This window comes from Heliangelus exortis, chromosome 20 (assembly GCF_036169615.1).
Source record: "Heliangelus exortis chromosome 20, bHelExo1.hap1, whole genome shotgun sequence".
Lineage (NCBI taxonomy): Eukaryota > Metazoa > Chordata > Aves > Apodiformes > Trochilidae > Heliangelus > Heliangelus exortis.
Genome location: NC_092441.1, coordinates 9,214,252 through 9,233,673, shown reverse-complemented (window position 1 = coordinate 9,233,673; position 19,422 = coordinate 9,214,252). Strand labels below are relative to the sequence as shown.

General features: G+C 47.5%; 1 protein-coding gene across 2 annotated transcripts in view; it reads left to right on the top strand.

The window, feature by feature from the left end:
* Window positions 1-19,422, top strand: part of SEPTIN9 (septin 9) — a 129,378-nt gene that overhangs the window by 9,899 nt on the left and 100,057 nt on the right. Inside the window, exon 2 of one of the 2 annotated variants that reach the window (XM_071764702.1) lies at window positions 12,482-12,538. The exons of the other annotated variant lie outside the window; for it this stretch is intronic. Within the exon in view, the coding sequence (XP_071620803.1) occupies window positions 12,482-12,538 (57 nt within the window). The remainder of the gene's footprint in view (window positions 1-12,481; window positions 12,539-19,422) is intronic. 2 annotated transcript variants of the gene reach the window in all.

Below are 19,422 nucleotides of genomic sequence, written 5' to 3'. Positions count from 1 at the left end.
CATCAAGACAAACAATTTATTCAAAGACTTATGTGCTAGAACAAATTGGAATAGGCAGAAGTTGTGTTGGGGTGTAGTGGATGGGAAGCAGGAAAAGAGCTGTGATAGCCTCTGAGAAAGTAAGAGCTGTAAAAAGTAACAGCTGAATGATCTTAAAGTTGAATTTTCCTGTTGTAAATAGTTCAATGAGGTAGTGTGAGTTCTCTTAAGTGCAGAAAGAATTTTTTTAGTGATGATTTCTGCTCTGTGACCACTTCACAGCAAGGCTGGACATCTGCATAGGGTTCCACTTTTCACATGAATATAGCACAGGTGCCATGAGCACTTGGTAGCCTTGTCTTCAGAGTTCCCTTCTATAATCACAGCACAGGTAGAGGGCAGGGGGATCCCTTTCAACTTCTCAGACACATCCCAGCCCCCTACATGTGGCAATGTCCCTTCTATAGCAGCCCTTGGTACCTGTGAGGTTTTAACTCCTCTCAACTGGACACCAGAAATGAGAACCACAGGAAAAAACCACACTGGTTTCTCGGGTCAGGAGCATTCAGGACCAGAAATTGCAAATTCTTTTAAAATATACATGTCTTGTTGCAAAAGGTGTCACTGGGTGGAGAACAGTGGGTCAGAAAAGGAGGAGACAAGGTGTTAAAACCACTCACCTTGTGCTCAGTATGGCAATGAACCTCTGCCTGGCTCTGAAGAGGAGGCTGCTCAGATACCTGCCAAGAGTTGTGGCTTTTCTGCTTTCTTGTCCTCTCCACAGGCTGTGAGCTGCCAGGGCAGGCACAGGGGCAAGCTGCTTTACATGAAAATGCCCTCCTGCTGTCCATCTGGAGATGACCTTGTTGGAATTTTTAGGAGAGGAGGAGGCCCTCCAGGGTGGGTTTGTTTGTGTCTCTCTAAGCAAACACCCGGCTGTCACCTGGAGCAGGTGTTGTACAGCACTTTGTCCTGTTCCAAGGAACCTTCAGTTTCAGGACTTATTAACACAGCCTGAAGGACCTCCTGCTAGCCTTGAGGAGTGGGGGAATCTCTGAGGGTTTCCACAAGGTTCTGCCACACCTTCTGTGCTTGCAGGGCTGGGGACAGGCTGGGGGAGCAGTCAGCCCTGCAGACCTGATGGGAACAGCCTGCTCACTCCCTGCAAGGCTGGCCATGCCTGCTCAGGTTATCTGGCTCTCCTCAGGTAGATCTGTCCTGGCTGGCACAGGAGGGAATCCTAAGGGCATGGCAGGGCCAGAGGCAGAGAGGCTGGCAAAGTGCAGATGGGCTCTGGAAGCAGAGATGCTCTGCCTGGCAGCTGCTGGGTTTCTCCCTGAGGATCCAGTGCACAGAGTTAATGGTTTGGAAATGGTCTCATTCTGATCTTGTACAAGGTGAACTTATCCTCCCAGGGCTGAGCTTGGCTGCTGTCAGCTGCCTGGTTTACAGGGCTCTGACAGCCCTTCCACACTTCCATTTGCCATCAGCTTCATCCCAGCCTCCTGCAAGAACTTGCCTGGAGTACTTATCACCACTGTTTCTGTGGACAGTGATGACAAAATCTGATGATTCAGCCCGTATAGGATAGAATCTTTCATAAGAACCTCCTGCAACCCTGAACTTGAGGAATCTTGTGTATAGATTAGCCTTTTGCATTGGTCCTTGCTGAATCACATTGCATCTTTAAGTTTTCTGTTTGTTGCCCATTTCTAGTGTACCAGGATTAATTTGAATTCTAATATTCTCTAACATACTGGCATTTCATCTCCACTTGAGATCATCCTCATCTTTTAAAACTTCGTTTTCCATTTCTGATGGTTAATGAATGATCTGTCCTTAGGTCAAAACACAGCTGGGATATCAGGCTTTGGATTAAAAACTGTCTTGGCATAGTTCCTCAGAACATCCTGGAAGCATCTAAGCCCTGTTCCCTGTAGATTATGGGCAAAATAAGACTAAAAACCAAGTAGAAATCTCTGCTTTGGGGGCCCTTTGCTTTTCAAATCATGTAAATGTAATCTTTGCAAGGTCAAACACTGTTTCAGCTGTGGGTTGCTTTTTAATTTAATTTTCTTATGAAATAAACTGATGGTGACAGATGCCCAAGAGCCCTGAAGGTCACTGCTTTGTTAACACATGGGAAACTTAGGACAGGAGTGGTGACCATCCCCTCCAGAGAAGGATGGGGCTGTTTCCCAGCTTCTCCTGGAGCATGGGGCTACCTGGCCAGTGCCCTTGCTCTCTGCTGGTGTCACCAAGTCCTACAGAGAGGGGCTTTGGGCTCCTCCAGGGGATGCACTGTGTGAATAAAAGCTGTCTTGTCTCCTGTGCCTTCCCAAATGAAACTCTCTGTGAAAAGAAACACTCATTCCATTTTCTTGCTGAGGAACCAAGCTGTTTAATTCAGTTGGTGTGGCCAAGGTTGGGGCATGATTGGATATCCTGACTCCTGCTCCTTGTCTGGTGACTGTGCTGATAACCCAAGTGCTTCCTATTCCTGTGTCTTCAATCTTCCTGACACTGATCTTCGAGCTCAGGGAGAGATAATATCCCCTATCACAGAGGACTGAGGCCTGGAAAAAAAAAAAAAAAAAAGTGGAATTTAATTTTGTCTGAGTTGAGTCATCTAAGAGCAGGTCTGAGTCAGAGCTGGTCCCTGCAGCCTCTCTCCAGCCAGGGGCTCTCAGATGAAACTCTCTTTCATTTCCATTTTGGGATGGAAGTGACTCACTGGCTGCAGTGCCTGGCTGCTCTGTTGCCTGCTGAGGGTATCTGGGCTTCTGTGTAGAGATTTAATGTGCAAATGTTGCCCTCAAGGCTCACAGGTATTTGTGGCAGAGCAAGGAGTTAAATCCAGGCCTTTGGAGACCTCTGGTTATCACCCTAAGCAGTGGGCATCCTTTCTTGGCAGACACTAAAGCACGTGGTCGCCAGCTCCCACCAGTGAGCAGTGGTGCAGACACTGACTGCTTTGTTTCACAAGTGGCAGCTGGAGCTGTTTCCCCTGACCTGCAGCTCCTCAGGCTACAGACAGGCACCATTACAGGGCTGATGTCTCAGAAATGGTAACTACATTTAGGTGATACCAGTGAACATTCTCCTCTGGCTCCAACACTCCTCCCAAAGAGGTGCTTTTCCCAGAGAGGAAGAGGGGTGCCAGCAGGAAGCTTGCTGAGACAACACAGAAGTATTTTCTACTCATGATCTCAGCCTCTGGAGATAAGGCTGGAATTTCTAACACCCCTTCCAGAGCATCCTCCCTTGGGCCATCATTGATCCCTCAGCTCTGGACAAGGGAGGGGGGGCAATGTTCTTGGAGGGGAAGCAAAAGGGTTGGGGCATGCGTGGGCTGGAGGGACATGACAGTGTCAAAGATCCCCCCTTGAGAAGAGGTCTTGGAGTCCTCTGATTGCAAAGATGTCACTCTCAAAGTGTCACTTGCCTGAGAAACTCTGACAGTGGTGTAGGGGTCATCAGAAGCCACTTGAGCCTCCAGAGAAAAATCTTTCAGCTTCGCTGAGCATGCACCAGGGCAGGTCACACAGAGCCTGTTCTGTTATGTATGGCATAAGGTGCAAATCTTGAAGCTTCTCCATGCTGGGAATCTTCTCTCCTGCTGCTGCTTAGCACAGTGCAGGGTTTGGGCAGTGCTGGAGCCTGCACGGATGTTTGGGTTGCTCAGTAGGTGCAGGCTGAGCTTTCCTGGGACAAAGCTGATCCCAGTCCTGTGCATACCTGTGTATTTGGTACAGAAACAGCAACTCCCTTTTTTGTTGCAATTATTTTAATAGTGGAGGCTGAGCACTTGCATGGTTGGGGTGAGTTACTCGAGGGAGGGGCTCTGGCTTGGACCTGGTGCTGCCCAGCTCTGTGGCCCATGGCACCCTCCATGCAGTGCACAATGCTGCCTTTCAGCCAGACCTACAGAACAGGCTTTGTCTCTCCTTGTGTGAGCCCTCTTTTAAGAGAGAAATGCTTCCTCAGAAGCTGCAGGCACTGCTCCATGACTTCAGATGCTATTCACCTGTGCCAGCAGAGATTTCACCCTGCCTTGAGCCAGGGCTGAGCTGCTTGGTGGTACCAGGTGCTTTCCTTTTGCCTTTCCCTTACTGGAAGCTGCAGAAACCCATTAGAGGAATGAGTTGCATTGGGATGGTTTGGTATCTGGGCAGAGGAATGTGCAGTCATGGAGTAGGATCAAGTAGAGGTGGTTCCTACAGCTGAGGCTTATTTAAATGTACCTAGGCTTAATTTTCCCCTCTGTAAAGCTGTTGGAGAGCATGGCTTGGCAGACAGGTAGGTGTTGGGTCTAGACTTATTCTGTCCCTTATATAGATTTAAAAGGATAAGCTGATAAGAAACTAACACTTAAGTACTGATTCTGCATCTTGTTTTGAAATGCTTTGATTTAGTGCTTCTGTGTTGGGTACCTTATTCTGCTGATGTACAGCAGCAGGATACAGCAGGCTTGGGCTCAGCATGGATAATCATTGCTTTTGAGAACCTGGTCCTCCTCTGAATGTCTTTAAATGCTTCATATGAGAGAGACTGGAGGGGAGAGAGGGAGATCATAGGAAATGTAACGTTGGTGTTGACTGCTGATCCCTCACAGGTGAATGGGATTTAGGGACTGTGGTCCCTTGGCTGCTCTTTTACTTGTTGCTGGGTCCTTCATCCAGCTGTTAGATGCCTGTGCTGGAGCAGTTCTCCTGATGCATGGAGGTAAAGGAGTCTGGAATGAGCCTTTGACTTTATGTTTCCATTTCAGTAAAGGCCCTGGCTGAGCTTTTCCCTTTGTGATATCTTCAACACCAAAGGTCTTTGGGCTGAAAACCAAAGGCTGCCCCTTATCTCTTCCAGCTGTGCAGGAGGTGCTGCTCCCTGAGGCTGGGGAGGCCAAGGTGGCCAGGTTTGCTCTGGATGTCCTGGTAGCTGCAGACACTGCCAGACCTTGGCCAAGCAGTCTGGTGGCTTGGGTCATCCCAGTGGGTCACCCAGGCTCAGGAGAACCCTCAACCTTTGCCCTTTGTCACTGGCAGCCCTTTGGCTAGTGAGCCACTGCCTCTTTGATCTTGGCTTTCCTCCTTTATACACCCCCATCCCTCTCTGGGAAAAATCAACATTTGCCTTTCAGAGCCTGGCAAACAGAAGGGGTCTGTATTACATCCTGATGGCAGCCCCAGGCTTGCAGGGCTCCGATGATAAATCCAGAGATGTTTGCTGTGGGGGGACCCTCTGAAATAAATTTTGGGAGTTCTCTGTGTCTGAAACACAAGCAGTGAGCAGTCAGTGAGGAAATGCCGTGGCTGAAAAATAAAATTTGGACTGCATTGAGGTTACAGGAAGGCAAGAAATTGATTTAAAATCTAAGCAAGGAAGATTTTTTTTTTCTCAGAAGTAATACATTGCTGCTCAGTGTGTTGAAGCTGTGCAGGGTGTCAGAGTGCAGCAAAGAACCAGATGCTGGGATGGGAAATTTGCACCAGGAGTTCTCCTGTGTGGTCAGAGCCAGAGCATTACAGGGCTGTAGGGAGGAGAGCTGCAGGGTGTCTTGGGAGTGTTTGATCCATGTGGAAATACCACACTGCAGTTTTAAAATTCCTTTCCTTCAAATCTGGTTTTCTCCAGCTAAGCCATGGCCATTGCCAGATGAACCTCAGCAAGTCAGGTACACTGGTAAGTCTGGGTGCTGTTAACTGGTGTTTTGGCAAGGCAAAGGATGAGCACTGATGGTTTTTTGCTCTTTGTTTGCACAGTGCCCTGCCTGCTAAGCCTTGTCCCTTGTCCATTTAGGCTCTTGAGGACTCTTGTGCTGTTCATGTTAATCATTAGCTAGCACATGTCTACCTTGCTGAAGCCCTTGGGGCAGTTGGTTAATGTACAAGTTTGGTGATTTCCTTCTTTGAGCAAGGCTGCAGCTTGGAAGAGTTCAGACACCTTCCCTCCTTCCTGCCTCTGCTGGGATGTGACAGTTCTGCAGAAACACAGGGGACCAGCTCCGAGCTGCTCTCATGATGGTTTCGTGAGCTCTGATGGACCCCTGCAAAACCCCTCAGTTAGTGAAAAAGCCTTGAGGTGTAGATTTTCATTTTTGTAGATTGCAGGTCCTGCTGCTGCTTCTCCCTTGGATTTCAGAAGCTAAGAATTGTGAGCAAATGAGGATTGTGGTGAAGACAGGGGAAATCTAGAAAGACAAGATCTCTCTTGTCCCATCAGCTTCAGCAGTCGACTGCAAGTGGTTTTAGACTTGACAGTAGCTACCAGCCCCATTTCCAATCAGTAGAGTTTCACAAGAACAATTTTCCTTTATAAATACTTTTCCCTTCCCTCCTGCTGCTAAGTAAAAGAAACACATAAACCACCAAAACTGACAGCACGGGCAAAGGGCCTGTTTTTTCCAGTCCCTTCCAATTTGTGTGGATACTTGCATTATAAATATGCATTTGTAGAAGTCATCTGGTGTGGCAGGGTGCTGCTGGGGCATCCCCTCTGCTCCCTGGCCAGATGACTGAAACCCTCTCAGCAGAGGGATTGCAGATGATGACTAAGATGCCTTTTCATATGAAAAACTGCTTCTGCTAATTTTGTTTTGTGCTTTCATGCTTGTCCAGTGTATCTATGAATGACTGTCAGCTGTGAGGGATTTGTGGGCAGTAAAGAACAGGAGATCACACAAAGTGGTGAAATGATCTTGTTATTTCCATCACGTGGAAATCTAAGGATAGAGTCTGCTCACCTCAGAATAAAAGCATGGGGAGAAGCCACCAGCTCTGTGCTGGTTGAAGGGCATTTTTGGTACTGAGCCTCTTGGTAAAGCACTTGGGGTCACTGTAATGTTTTAATCTTGACACCGAGGTTGAATGTGTCTGAAAAGCCAAGGCTTGGTTTAAGCACAAGGTTGAATTCAGGATGACTGGATAAAAATTTGTGGTGTGGGTTTTGCAGGTCAGTCGAGGCAATCTTCTGGCTTTGAGCTCTATGGATGCATCAATTGATTTCCTGAGAATTACTGCAGTTTAATTTGAGTTAAAAGCTTGAATCAGAGCCTGAATTTAGAGCCAATATTAAAGTGCTGGGTTCCCTGTTGTCTTCTACCACCACATTCAAGGTTGGTCCTTTTATCTAACCTTGCCCTTTGCTGTGGCCAGGAGCTCTGGGCAGGGCAATGCTGGGCTGGAGGAAACCTTTTTAATGTTGGAAAAATTGAGGCTTAATTATTGTTGCCTCTTATTGTTAGCACAAGCTTTTGGGATATATTTTTAGTGTCAGAATGTGTTTGGCACTTGCCAGAAGTAAAACATTGTGGTAGGAATATTTGCACCTCCCTAATGCCAAGTTTTCCTGTGGTTTTCTTGAGGGTTATCTGTAATTCAACCTCAGGCTGGGTTCTTTCTCTGTCTGAACTCCTGGCTCCACTTGAGTTACTGGTGCTGTGCTGATGAGCAGTGTTGTCAGGACCCAGCCTGATGCTGAGAAGGTTTGTGGTGTTGCAGGCTCTAGGGTCTGCACTGAGGCTTTGACCTACACACACTCAGCTTGTTGGTGCACCCATGTGGTGGGTGAAATTTTTTGGAGAAATTTGTGCTCCCCTCCCGAGGCAGCAATCACTGCCCCTTTGGAACTGTGCCCCTCCGTTCCATTGGCATCCCTCCATCCCAGTGAAAGCTCAGTTTCCTGCCAGAGATATTTGATCCAAAATGAAACCATGCACATGGGTTGAGGGTTTTTTTCTAGCTGTGCTCAGCTTCTTTGTAAAGAGTCTCTATTACCCAGAATCTGGAAAAGTGGCTTTTATTATTCAATGCATGGTTCTGATTAGTGCTGAAAATGAACATGAATTTTTCCCTCTTAAAAAAAAAAAAAAAAAAAAAAAAAGCATATTCCTTTTGAGGTTAATGTTGCAAGTGGATTTCAAGTTCATGGAAGTGAAGTTGTAATTGTGTTTTTCATTGTGCTCCTGCTTGAAGCAACAGATTCTTCTTCCTTTGCTACTCTGCAAACACATTTCTCCCTTGCAGTCCTCAGCTCCCCTGTCCCCAGCTGTCACCCACAGCTCTGTGTGCAGGACTCTATCTCTAAGGGCAGCATCCTACATCAGCATTAAAACTTTGCAGCTCAGTGTCCAGCAGCTGCTCTGGGATGCTGGAGAATCACCGAGGTGGTGGATGTGTGCCCTGTAGCTCCAGGCCTTGTTACTGATGAAGTCTTCTCCAGCCATTTCATCTAAGGAGATTTTAGAACTTGTCTGTGTGATGCAGGGAGGCTGCTGAAGGGAATTCTCTTGCTCACTGTCCATATAGTATCTGTGAAATAGGTAAAAGGAGAGAAATGTCACACCCTGTATGGTCCTGAGCAGATGGTCCTAACTGTGATGGGTACACACACCCTGACATGGGTTTACACACCCTGACATGGAGTGGAAAAGTGTCCCAGCAGTCTGCACTGTTACCTCTGCAGCCCTGCAGCTGCTCCAGGACAAATGAGGTGCTGTCCTTGCTGTCATCATCCCTGCAGACAGCAGGGATGGCCTGGGGAGGTGGCAAAGGGCAGGATGGATCAGAGAAGCAAAGCAAGGACCTCAGGAGTGTGCGGGCTGGTGCAGATCCTGCCCCTGAGGGAGCCAGCTCTAAAAATGCTGGTGTTCTGTAGGAGCTGTTGACACCTCTGGAGTGTTATTCTGCTGGAATTTCTCCTACCACCCCAGTGCCAAAGCTGGTGGAGTCCAAGGATGGCTCTATGACCTGGCCCAGACTGGAGCACCCCAGGACATAGCTCTGAGGAGCCAGGAATATGGATATGTCCATAGGAGGAAACTGATCTTGGATGAAGACATCCAGTCTCCAGTGCTGTCTACACACCCTGCTGCCTTCATGCTGGGTGAAGAAGGAAACTGAGCTCAGACCCACTGGAAAAAACATTTAACAGAAGCAAGGGTCACACTCTCTGCTCAGCTGAGCTGATGCTGCTTTGCTGACTCTAGCACAGTGTGGGATGTCTCCTGATGGGTTTGGCCCATCCCTTTCTAACAGGACCTTTGTTTGGTTTGGGTTCTTTTGTTTGTTTGTTTTCTGTTTTTACTGGACTGTGTAGAGAAAGCAAGTTCCTGGGTTACATCTTCCATTGTTTGTCTTTACCCTGTGGTTTCTCATGGTAATGGAAATTGCTCATTTCTTCCTTTGATTCATGGTATGAATGCAGTGGCATGGATCACTTGCTGGGGGGAAAAGATAAATCTGGAGTGGCCTGGCTCATCACTGTGTGCATACCCAAAGTTTGGGGTGTCTCTCTCTTTTGGAGAACATACACGTTGACTGCACTGAACACCTCCAGTGCTTCCCTGGGACCACTAGATTCAGATTTGCCAAAGACAACTGGAAAAGTCACACCATAGCAAAGATGGGTTCTCCAGACACTCTGGATTCAGTCTCCCTGCTGCCCTGCACCATCCTCTGTACTGGGGCAAGTATCTAGAGAATGCTTCTGTTTCATTCCTGGAACTCTTCCCATCCATGGTGTGTTGTATCAGCAGCTGCAAGAAGCACAAAATAGGAGAGCTTTTGATCCAATGTTGTCTGGAGGGAGGGATTTAAACACGAGCCTGACTGAGGTCTTCCTCACACTAACCCAACCCAGCTGGAGTGGTTCTTGGCTCCAGCAGCCCCTGGTGAAGCCCAGTGTCCTTTGGTGCTGCTGCTGCCTTTCTGCTGTGCCATATGGTCCCAGCCTGGGGATCTGGAGAGAATTAGTCGTTGATTATAAAACATGAAAAAATATTGCTCAGCCAGCAAGCCAAGGTGAGGCCAAGCTCTGCAAATGTCATAACTTTGTCCTGCTGCGGCACATCCGCTGGGTTGGATGAACTGTTCTTGGATTGACTGATTTGTAACTCTCGGATTCTTCCATTTTGAAGTAATTCTGCTGGGGATGTGGGGAAGCATTCCTCATTTCAGCTCAATAAAGTGCACTTCCTTCTGCTTCTCACTCCAGTGTGCTACAATAAATGTATGGCGTGGCCTGAGGGCGTTTGAACTCTGTTAAGAGGGAAGACTTATGGACACTGTGGCTGGGGTAAACCTTTGATTTTTATTTTGCAGCCCCACCCGGGGTCTCAGCCTGCTGCTTCCATGCTATAAATAGAGGTAACCCCCAATGGTGCTCAGCACGCTGATGCACTCTGGTCCTGCTCATGTTGCTGGCTTCCTGGCAGTCTGCTCAGAACACAATATTTTTAGCTGTTGCTTTCTCTTATTACTTTTTTAAAAATTTATTTTAATGCATCTTCTCTCTTGCCAGGCTGGCAGCTTTCCCTGCTGTTTATTTGCTTTCCAGGACAGGATCATCTCTTGATGGAGGGGCAGTGGGCATCACAGAGAGCAAGTTTGGCTTGGGTTCTGTAGAGCTGCCCCCTCTTTCCAGATTCACTGTAAAGGTGTTGGTGAGCCAGTAGAAATTCCTTGTTTGCTCCTTATTTTCCCTTCTGTTGACAGGGGATTAACAGTGTAATTATGTATTATTAATGTTGTTAACAGGGGCTGAAGGAAAAGCTGTCAGAAATACTTCCTTCTAAAGCTGTCTGCAGTACAGAGCAAATCGATTCAACTTGTCCAGCTTTGGATTTAGTGATTTTTAAAAAGGGTGTGAATAGTAATTACAGATCCCCAGAGAAAACCTACGAGACAGGGCAGTAAAGCAAATTCTCAGAAACGTTGCATAAAAGGTAGAAGCTCAGCCAGAGCCTGGATGCTCTGATGGCTCTGCCATGTTGTATGCTCAGAGCCCTGTGTGTATTTTTCCACTGGAGTGGTTGCTAAAGGGGATGAAGCCTGTTTCCTAAGTGCAATCCTGTCCAAGCTTGTAAGCTCCTCGCTCTGCTTCCGTCCTGCTTTGCCGCAGACTGAATGAAGGCTTTGAACATAAAAGGATGTGTTTAACCAGCTCAGCATGGCTGCATATCTGTTCTTCAGGGTGCCACCCATAATGGGACATTCTTCTCTGTTTTTTGAGCAATTATGAAAGCCACATTTCCACCCTGCACCTTGCCCCCACGCAGCCCAGGCAGAGGGGTGGGTTCTCTGCCAGGAGCAGAGCCAGGACTCGAGTGCTCTTGCAACTCTCCAGAAAAAATTCCATTTAAAACTCAGCTGAGCAGAGGAAATTTGCCTTTTCATTCTCGGTAGCATCCGAAGAAAAAAATAGACATTTAGAAGGGAAGAAAAAGAATTCAGCAAAAAAAATCAGGGATTGGGTTTAACAGAAGAAAGAATGTTATAAAATGGACCACGCTGGGTCTAATGCAGAAGCTCCTGGCCACTTCCTCCCTTCTCTCTGTCAGGGATAGAAAATTCAGGCTGAGTGCTGTGTGTTCTGTGCCCTGCCCTGTTGCAATGCAGATAAAGCTCCCAAGAGGACAGCTTTGGGTGCTCCTGTGTGGGGGTGGACAGTCCCAGCTCTATTTTGGGCCCTGGGCTGGCAGTGCTCCCTGGGGATGGCACTGCCCGGGGATGGCTCCGGGTGGTGCTGGGCAGGGGCTCTCCTTGTGCTGCTGCCCAGGGCCTGGCCCTGTGGTTCAGCCACAGGAGGTGGAAAGCACAGAGGCTTTTTTTGTTAGAAAAGGGAAGGGAGAGAGAAAGTGCACATACATATGCATATATATATAAAAGCTGTGGCTTCTGAGTGTGACATACTTTTTCCATGTTGCTTTTCCAGGCAGGTTTTTTTTTTTTTTTTGCCTCTCCTTCAATCCCAAGGCTCAGTGTTATAAAAGTTTTCCTGCAATTTGTACATTTTTTTTCTTTAATAGGATGCACTTTTCCAGCTGACAAGGCTTTCTAAGGTTGTGGCAATGTCACAGATCACAGTTATGGGTGTTCTGCAGCTTAAACTAATGCTGTTTGAACCCCTGTGCTTATTTTACAACAAACCTGGTAGACGGGGAGAAGATAATTCAAGAAATAGAATTAAAAAAACATCACCAGAAAAACTGGGGAACTTCTTACCTATTTGCAGGGCAGAAATCCTGATTGAAAAGTTTGGTGTGCTCAGGCAAGGTTTGTGTTGAGCTGAGGAGCCTCTGGGGCTCTGTTCTCAAGCTTGACGGCTCCAGCATTTGGTACCTGAGGGGAGGGGACACTATCGTGGAACTGCTGCTCTTCTCCAGGACTCACCAGAGACTGAGATGCCAGAGTCTCCAGAAATCCCTTTATTGGGAAATCACAACATTTGGGGTAGCTTCAGAGCATAGGATCCCACAGGAGGTGGTTCAATGCATTTATTGAGTCCACTTTTCTTGTGCCAAGAAAAGAGAAACCGAGGCACTCATCAGCATATGGTTTCTGCATATGGCTGGGTTTTGTCTTTCAAAAGCATTTATGGTGTAGAGGGGCTTGAGTCGTCCTTGTTTCTTTCTCCAATGCACCCCATGTGAATCAGATTGCTCTGAATATGTAGATTTTATTCCCATCAACTCCCTTGGCCCATTCAAACCTTCTTCTTACTTTAGGAATCACACAGACCTCCAGTGGGAGACTTCGGAGACCCAGTGACCAGAAAAGCCCAAGTAAGCTGCATGAATTTCTCACTTTGTAACTTCCTCATCCAATAAAAAAAAATAAAAATAAAAGGAGAAAATGCAAGAGGTGACTCTTGGAAGTTGCACCTCTTGCCTGCTGTCCACTGGCCATGGTTTGGAAGGCCAAGCTGCCTGCTAATCACTGCAGAGAGCAGTATATTTAAAAAAGCAGTATATATATATATATATATCAAAAAAATTGAAAAGAGAGAGCAATATAAAAGGAAAGATTAATTACTTACTGAATAATGGAGCCAGTGAGAATAATTAGAAAGCCCCATCTCAATTCAAGGGGTCTAACACAGGGTAACAGAAAGCAGGAATGGCCTGAGGTTGAAATATAGCTTTAGTAATTAGCAGCTCTTTGGTACTCTCCTTAGCTGTTATTTTTTTATTGGATGTGGAGATTTATGGATTATATATGCTTGCGACTAAATTTGCACTCCTAATTGCAGCTTACTGTGTTGGAAGCTGTTTCTGATCCAGAAGGAAGCAGGTGGGAGGGTTTTTTTCTTGAAAAAGTTGTTTTCCAGCTTCAGGAAAGCAGTAACAGAAGCCCTGGTGTTTGCAAGTGTCTGAGTCTGTGTGTTCCACACGTGTGTGTGTGGCACTGGTTGGGACTGACCAGGGATAGAAACAAGTCTGGTGCTTAAATGCATCAACCAAATTATCCCCTGCAAGTAGAAAATTCCATAAAGGCAGCCCAGTTCTGGTCTTTTCCTTTTGCATGCCCTTTTTGCTGGGCCTGTCTGCCCCCCTGTCCTGCTCCAAAGGTCCAGACCCCTGTGGGAAGCATCAGGTCCTTATATATCAGAAGTTCATCTTAGCAGGTGCTTTGTTGCAACTGAAATCTTGTGTCACATTTGTTTCTCTGAGATGTACAACCTCCCTTTGGCATTGCCTCCTTCTTTTCTCCAGGACGTTAAGAGGTGTCCCTGCTGCAGTCAACCTGTCCCTGCCAGAACCCCCCTGGCCTCCTCGACCCCCTTCTCTTGCCACATTTGGTTCAGGGCTGTCATTTACTCCCATCCTCTTGGTCTCTCTGTCACTCACAGTTGCTCCCTTGGGGCTCAATTTGCTCTTTCAATTCATCTTCTCAGCCCCCATATCCTGTCTCAGCTCCCAGATGGATTTATCAAAACAGTTGATTTCAGCTTTTCCCTCTGTGTGGGTGGGACGAGAAAGCCACCCTTGGGATGCCTTCCTGGAGTGGTGACTTCAGCATTTTACTATATCAAGGCATCAGCACATGTGGAAAGGGGATTAAGTCACAAACATCCTTTTTAACATCTGCTTAAATGCCCTGGGAGCTGGGAGCTGCCTGCCTGGCCATCCCCACACACCAGTGACAAGCACAGGTATTCACCCCATGCACCAGGGTGCCAGGGGTTGGAGTCACCCACTGATGCTGTCTGGAGCTTCACAGCCATGCAGTGTCCCCATCTCCAACCCTAATGCTGTGATGTGTGGCTGGGAGGATGTAAACAGGGTCAGCGTGGGCCCCTGCACCCCAAATTGATGTCTAATGGCAGGAAAAACACGTTGAGTGAGAACTTAGCATGAAGTCCCAGTTTTGGTCTGGCTGCTAAAGGTTTGCAGCAGTGGTTGCTCAGTCCTGAGCAACATTTTCAAGCTGATGGTTCAGAAGTCGGCCACCAGCACAGCAGCTGCAGTTTCAGAGCTGAAGTGCATGTTTATCTTCTGCATGTGCAAAAACAAAGTTGCAGTCTCAGCCCTGGCAGTGCCTCTTTCCATACAGTACCTCCGAAGACAGAAAGGGGAATTGGTAGAGCTCCAAAGGTAACTACATCTAAATTGAAAGACACAGTGCATTTGTTCAATCTTGTTTTCTTTAGACTCTTAATTATATACTTTCCACTTTTCTGGTGAGAGACCTTTTAAATTGTAATATTTTTTTTTCAAGTGAAAACCAAACGAGCAGTTCAGTGCTCCAGTTTACATTGCAGTAAATATTTATGACTCCATATAACTGCAGCTCAATTTCCCCTTGTGTTGGGTCCAATTTTTCCTCTCTGCACATCTGGCCTTGTATCCAGAAGCTTTTATCCCTGCAGAAGATAAATTGGTGTCGGGATGACTGAACAGTGGTTCTAAGTGATGCATTGAAGGGAGGGGGTTTCTTTGGGTTTTTTGCCACCCAGAATATGAAGCAGGAGATGACATTCAGTTCTGTAGCCACCAGCTTTTAGGATCTAGATAGCTACACAGTCATCTGCACCCCACCTATTGCCTTGGGGCGTGCAGTGATGGCATAAATCTGGAGATTTGATATTGACCTCTCTTGGAAACCTTGATCTGTGGCTCGAGTCCTGTGTCCAGTTCTGGGCCCCTCAGCTCAGGAAGGAGATTGAGGTGCTGGAGCAGATCCAAAGGAGGCAACTGGGCTGGTGAAGGGACTCAAGCACAGATCCTATGAGGAGAGGCTGAGGGAGCTGGGGGTGTTGAGGCTGGAGAAGAGGAGGCTCAGGGGAGACCTCATCACTCTCTACAACTCCCTGAAAGGAGGTTGGAGCCAGGGGGGGGTTGGGCTCTTTTCCCAGGCAACTCTCAGCAAGACAAGAGGGCACAAGAGGTCTCAAGTTGTGCCAGGGGAGGTTTAGGTTGGACATTAGAAAGAATTTCTTTCTGGAGAGGGTGATCAGGCATTGGAATGGGCTGCCCAGGGAAGGGGTGGATTCTCCATCCCTGGAGATATTTCAAAAGAGCCTGGATGTGGCACTCAGTGCCATGGGCTGGGAACCACGGGGGGAGTGGATCAAGGGTTGGACTTGATGAGCTCTGGGGTCCCTTCCAACCCAGCCAATTCTATGATTCTATGATTCTATAATTTTTCTTGTCTCCTTAAAGTGGTTGTACAGCACTGGCATTCAGCATTGCTCAGTGAGCAGCAATTCCAGGGCTTTGGAGCTGCAGGATTTTGTTTTGTAGAGGCCTGTGGCATAGTCCCAGGTAAGCAAGGAAGATGACCAGGGCTTGGCACTGTCCCCCATCAATTAGAACATGGGACCATGCCCATAAGGTTGTTTTGTGAGTGGTTTGGACAGTCTAATCAAGATGTAGTTAGATATGAGTGGGAAGAACCAGAATTCAGAATGTTGACCCCTAAGATGCTACCCTTGCTTGGTGTGAGCAGCTTAGGGTAATATTTTTGCAGACTTAAGAACTCTGCACGTCAGGGAAGTTTATTCCCACTTCATTTTCCTTCAACTGTACCTGATGAATTTAAAAGTGAGAAATATTTGCTGACATTTGCCATCTGGAGCAGAGATGTGTTCCCCAGCCAGCCAGAAAACAGCCCCAGAGCAGTTGGACTGGAAGAAATCGGCTTCGTATTCATCTCAGGCAGCCAGCTGTGCTCTGCACTTTGATTTCTTTCCAACCTACAATTCAGTTTTTGCTAAGAGGAAGGAACTTCCCTGGCAGGGGTAAGGTAGGAGGGTCCAGAAAAAGGTAGAGTGTCCTGCTTTAGCTAAAACTGCAGGGTTTTTTCTGTGGAGGTGAAAGCAGCGGGGAGGATGCAGAACTGCTCCTGCATTGGTGCTATCTGTGGGTCAGGTGCTTTGTTCCTGAGGGGTCCCAAAGGGGTTGGGTGGGGAGCAGGTGCCTCAGCTTTCCTGTTTCAGCTTTTGTCTGGCTGCAGGGCTGCCTGGAGCAGGGGCAGGCTGCCAGGGCCAGCTGCAGACCAGGGCAGGCACAGCTTTTCCATCCAAAAAAGACAGGGCGCGAGCGGCCCCACTTCTGCATCATCAGCACTTGGCTGAGGGTCAACCACAACTTGTCTCAGTGCTTTTTGGAAGCATAGGGCATAATTTTGAGAGACATGGAGCTCAAGGCCAGTGGTCTGGGTTGCATTAGAAAGGAGCACTCACTGATGTCATGAAAATCTTCGTCAGGGCAGTTTGTCTCACGCTGTGTAAATATTTCTCTTGGGTATAAAGCAGAGAGAGTCCCGTGCCAGGCTGTTTGGTGTTTGTGCCAGCTACAGCCCCTTGTCTACCCTTTAGGCTGATGGGGGAGGAGCCCAGAAATCCCAGCAGGTGGACAGGTGTGAGCTAGAGACATAGGACAGGTAAGATGGGTCCAAGGTGCTGGTTGTAGAGTGAGCCTGTGAGCTTTTGATTAGGGTATGAGCTCTAGGACCCCATTGACCAGGATGACACTGCCCTGCCGTGCTGCCCAGCATACCCAGGATGTCTCTGCAGGAGCTGGTAGCTGGGATTTAATAGAAGTGGAGAGAATATAGTCCTAAATTAAAATTTTGACAAGACATGTACAGATTAAGTTCTTGTTTTATTTTCCTTTTCCCTAATTAAGCCTTGCATCTTCCCTTTAATAGTTATTAATATTCCCATATCATCATAGAGGTAAACAGAGCAGCAGAGAAGGTGAAAGCTGTGCTTTTTGCATTGCCCATGAATCCAAGGATCCTTCCCCATAGGCACTGAAATGGAAAGATGTGTGGCTGGGTGGGTGCAAAAGCTGGAACACAGATAGCTGTGGGCATGGCTTAAATTGGCATCATCACTGCAACATCTGATTTCAGCAGGGTTCACTAATTTGGGATGCTCCACATTCATTCAGTGAGTTAAAAGCAGATATAGAAACAGATCTTAGTGTATCCATCTCTTTAGTTAGTAACTTGCCCCGAGGACTATCTTTTCCCTTTACACCTGGAGTCTGCAGGAGGAAAACTTCAGACATTGCTTTATGTGAGACTGCAGGTTAATCAGAACAGTGGAAATAAACAAAAGAGATAAAAATAAACAAAAGAGCCCGGGGCTCCCTAGTTGAGAGCACATGATTACCATTACATAAGCTAATTCAGACCACTGTAAAAAAATATTAGGTCTTCAAGTTTTTCCCCCAGGGCAGTGCTGCCAGAACTGTTGCACATCTAGTTCAGCTCAGACACAGGTACCCCCCCAGCACAGTCATGCTGCCTGAGCAAACTGAGTTTGGGAACTTTTGTCCAGACCTTCAGATTGTCCTAACCTTTACTTCATCTTGTTTTAGCTTCCTCTTGCCAAACTGGGGTGCAGGCTGGGAGTTCAGCACTTTGGGCCAGCTGGAAGCTGGACATCAGCTCTTTGCAGTGTGGTGTTACAGCCCAAACTGTGCCTTTCACTTTGGTGGGGCAGCAGAAGGGTTAACAAGAGACCTGTGGTTGCAGCCTCGTTGCTTTGGATGTATCCTTAGATGAGGTCATGAATGGCTTTGAGCAGCCTCTGTTCCCCTTTGTTCCAAGCTCCACACTGGCCACTCCAGCTGCAGGGATCTCCGTGCCAAACAGCATCCTCAGGCACATGCCCTGCTCAGTCTCCTGGGGCTCCCTCCTGACAAGCCCTCATTTGACATCTCCTCTGGGGCTTTCTCATCTTTCTCATCTCATTGTCTTTCTCATCACAAGGACAAAGTAGCAAAGGGTGAAGCTTGGTCACTGGGGTGAAGCTCGGTCACCAGGCAGCCTGGAGAGTCCCTTCTGCAGCATCCCAACAACTCCGTGGCTGCAGCTCTGCAGGAAATCCCAACTCCAGGTAGCAAGAAGCTGACATGAACTGGCTGCTCTTCATTCAGGTGCTTGGGTTCCTGCACAGACACATGAGGATGGTGCTTGTATAACACAGACACGTGGGCTCCAAGCTGCCTGGGAAGGTCTTGTGGGGCTCCCACGTGCTTCAGGAGGAAATGTGCAGTACTTATAGTGAGAGAGCACTTGTGAGCCCAGCTAGAAAATTAAGGAATAATGATAGGTGCCATGGGCCTGTTAGCTCCTGAGGGGATGCACTGAGCACTGGCTTGTCCTGGTTCTGTACAATACCCACGATTCATCTCCAGTCTCATGTATAGTCTCTTTTAGTCCCAATAAGCTAAAAAAAAAAAAAAAAAAAAAAAAAAGAAACCAGAGGCAGTGAAATATAAATCAGTATTTCAGGAATGAGAAAGGATTTAATGCTCTGTAATGTTTGGAGACTTTGGCTGCTGCTCATGTTTTTAGATAGTCCTGTTCCTCACTGGAATGTGATATGGATTTGTTGATGAGAGGTGATGAATTCTGCAGGGTTCCCCTGAGGAAAGGAGCCCTCGTGGGGTTGGAGAATGAAAGGACACACTTCAGGCAAGGTGTCAACAGGACAGCTATGAAAATGTGTGTGGGGGATGCTGTACCTGTCCCCTTAGGAAAGGGATAAAGAAACCAAAGGAGAAAGGAGGGCTGGTGTGTCTAGGCCTGGTAAGGATGTGCCAGCTCACCCAGGGCTGCTCACCTAAGCAGTTGTGTGTGGCCACAGCTCTCTCAGCTGAATATGTACATCTCTCCATGGTGTTTATTTTCTTCATTTTTTGTTGCTGAAATGTCAGTTTGCAAATTGCTCTCGGGCATGTTGGCAGAGCAGACTGTGGCTGCTCAACTTTCCCTCTTCCCCTCAAAATCTGGTGTCCCTCATCACGTGGGCAGAGGCAAATTCCTGAGCCCTGGCTGCCCACCACAGGCATCTTCTGAGCCTCCAAGTCCAGCACATCCAGCAATGGTTTGTGTTTACCAAAACCCCCTAATTGTACCTTAGGCAGAGAGCACCAATTTACTCCTTGCTATATTTGTCTTGTGTCTATGACTGCAAAAGAGATGTGAGTGCAGCCTTTCATGCCCTTGGTTGCAGAGATGAGTTGTCTTTGAGGCAACTGTGCAGCTGGGCTAGTGGATAAAGCTCTGGGGATGTTCAGGGATGGCCTGCAGGTCATGCAGTCTCTCTGTCAAATTTTGGTGAAAAAAAAGCAATGTGTGGTCCAAGGAAAGCAGCAGAAGCAAGAGGCATTCCTGACTGACCTCGTAGAGCAGCCTTTCCTTGGGGTAC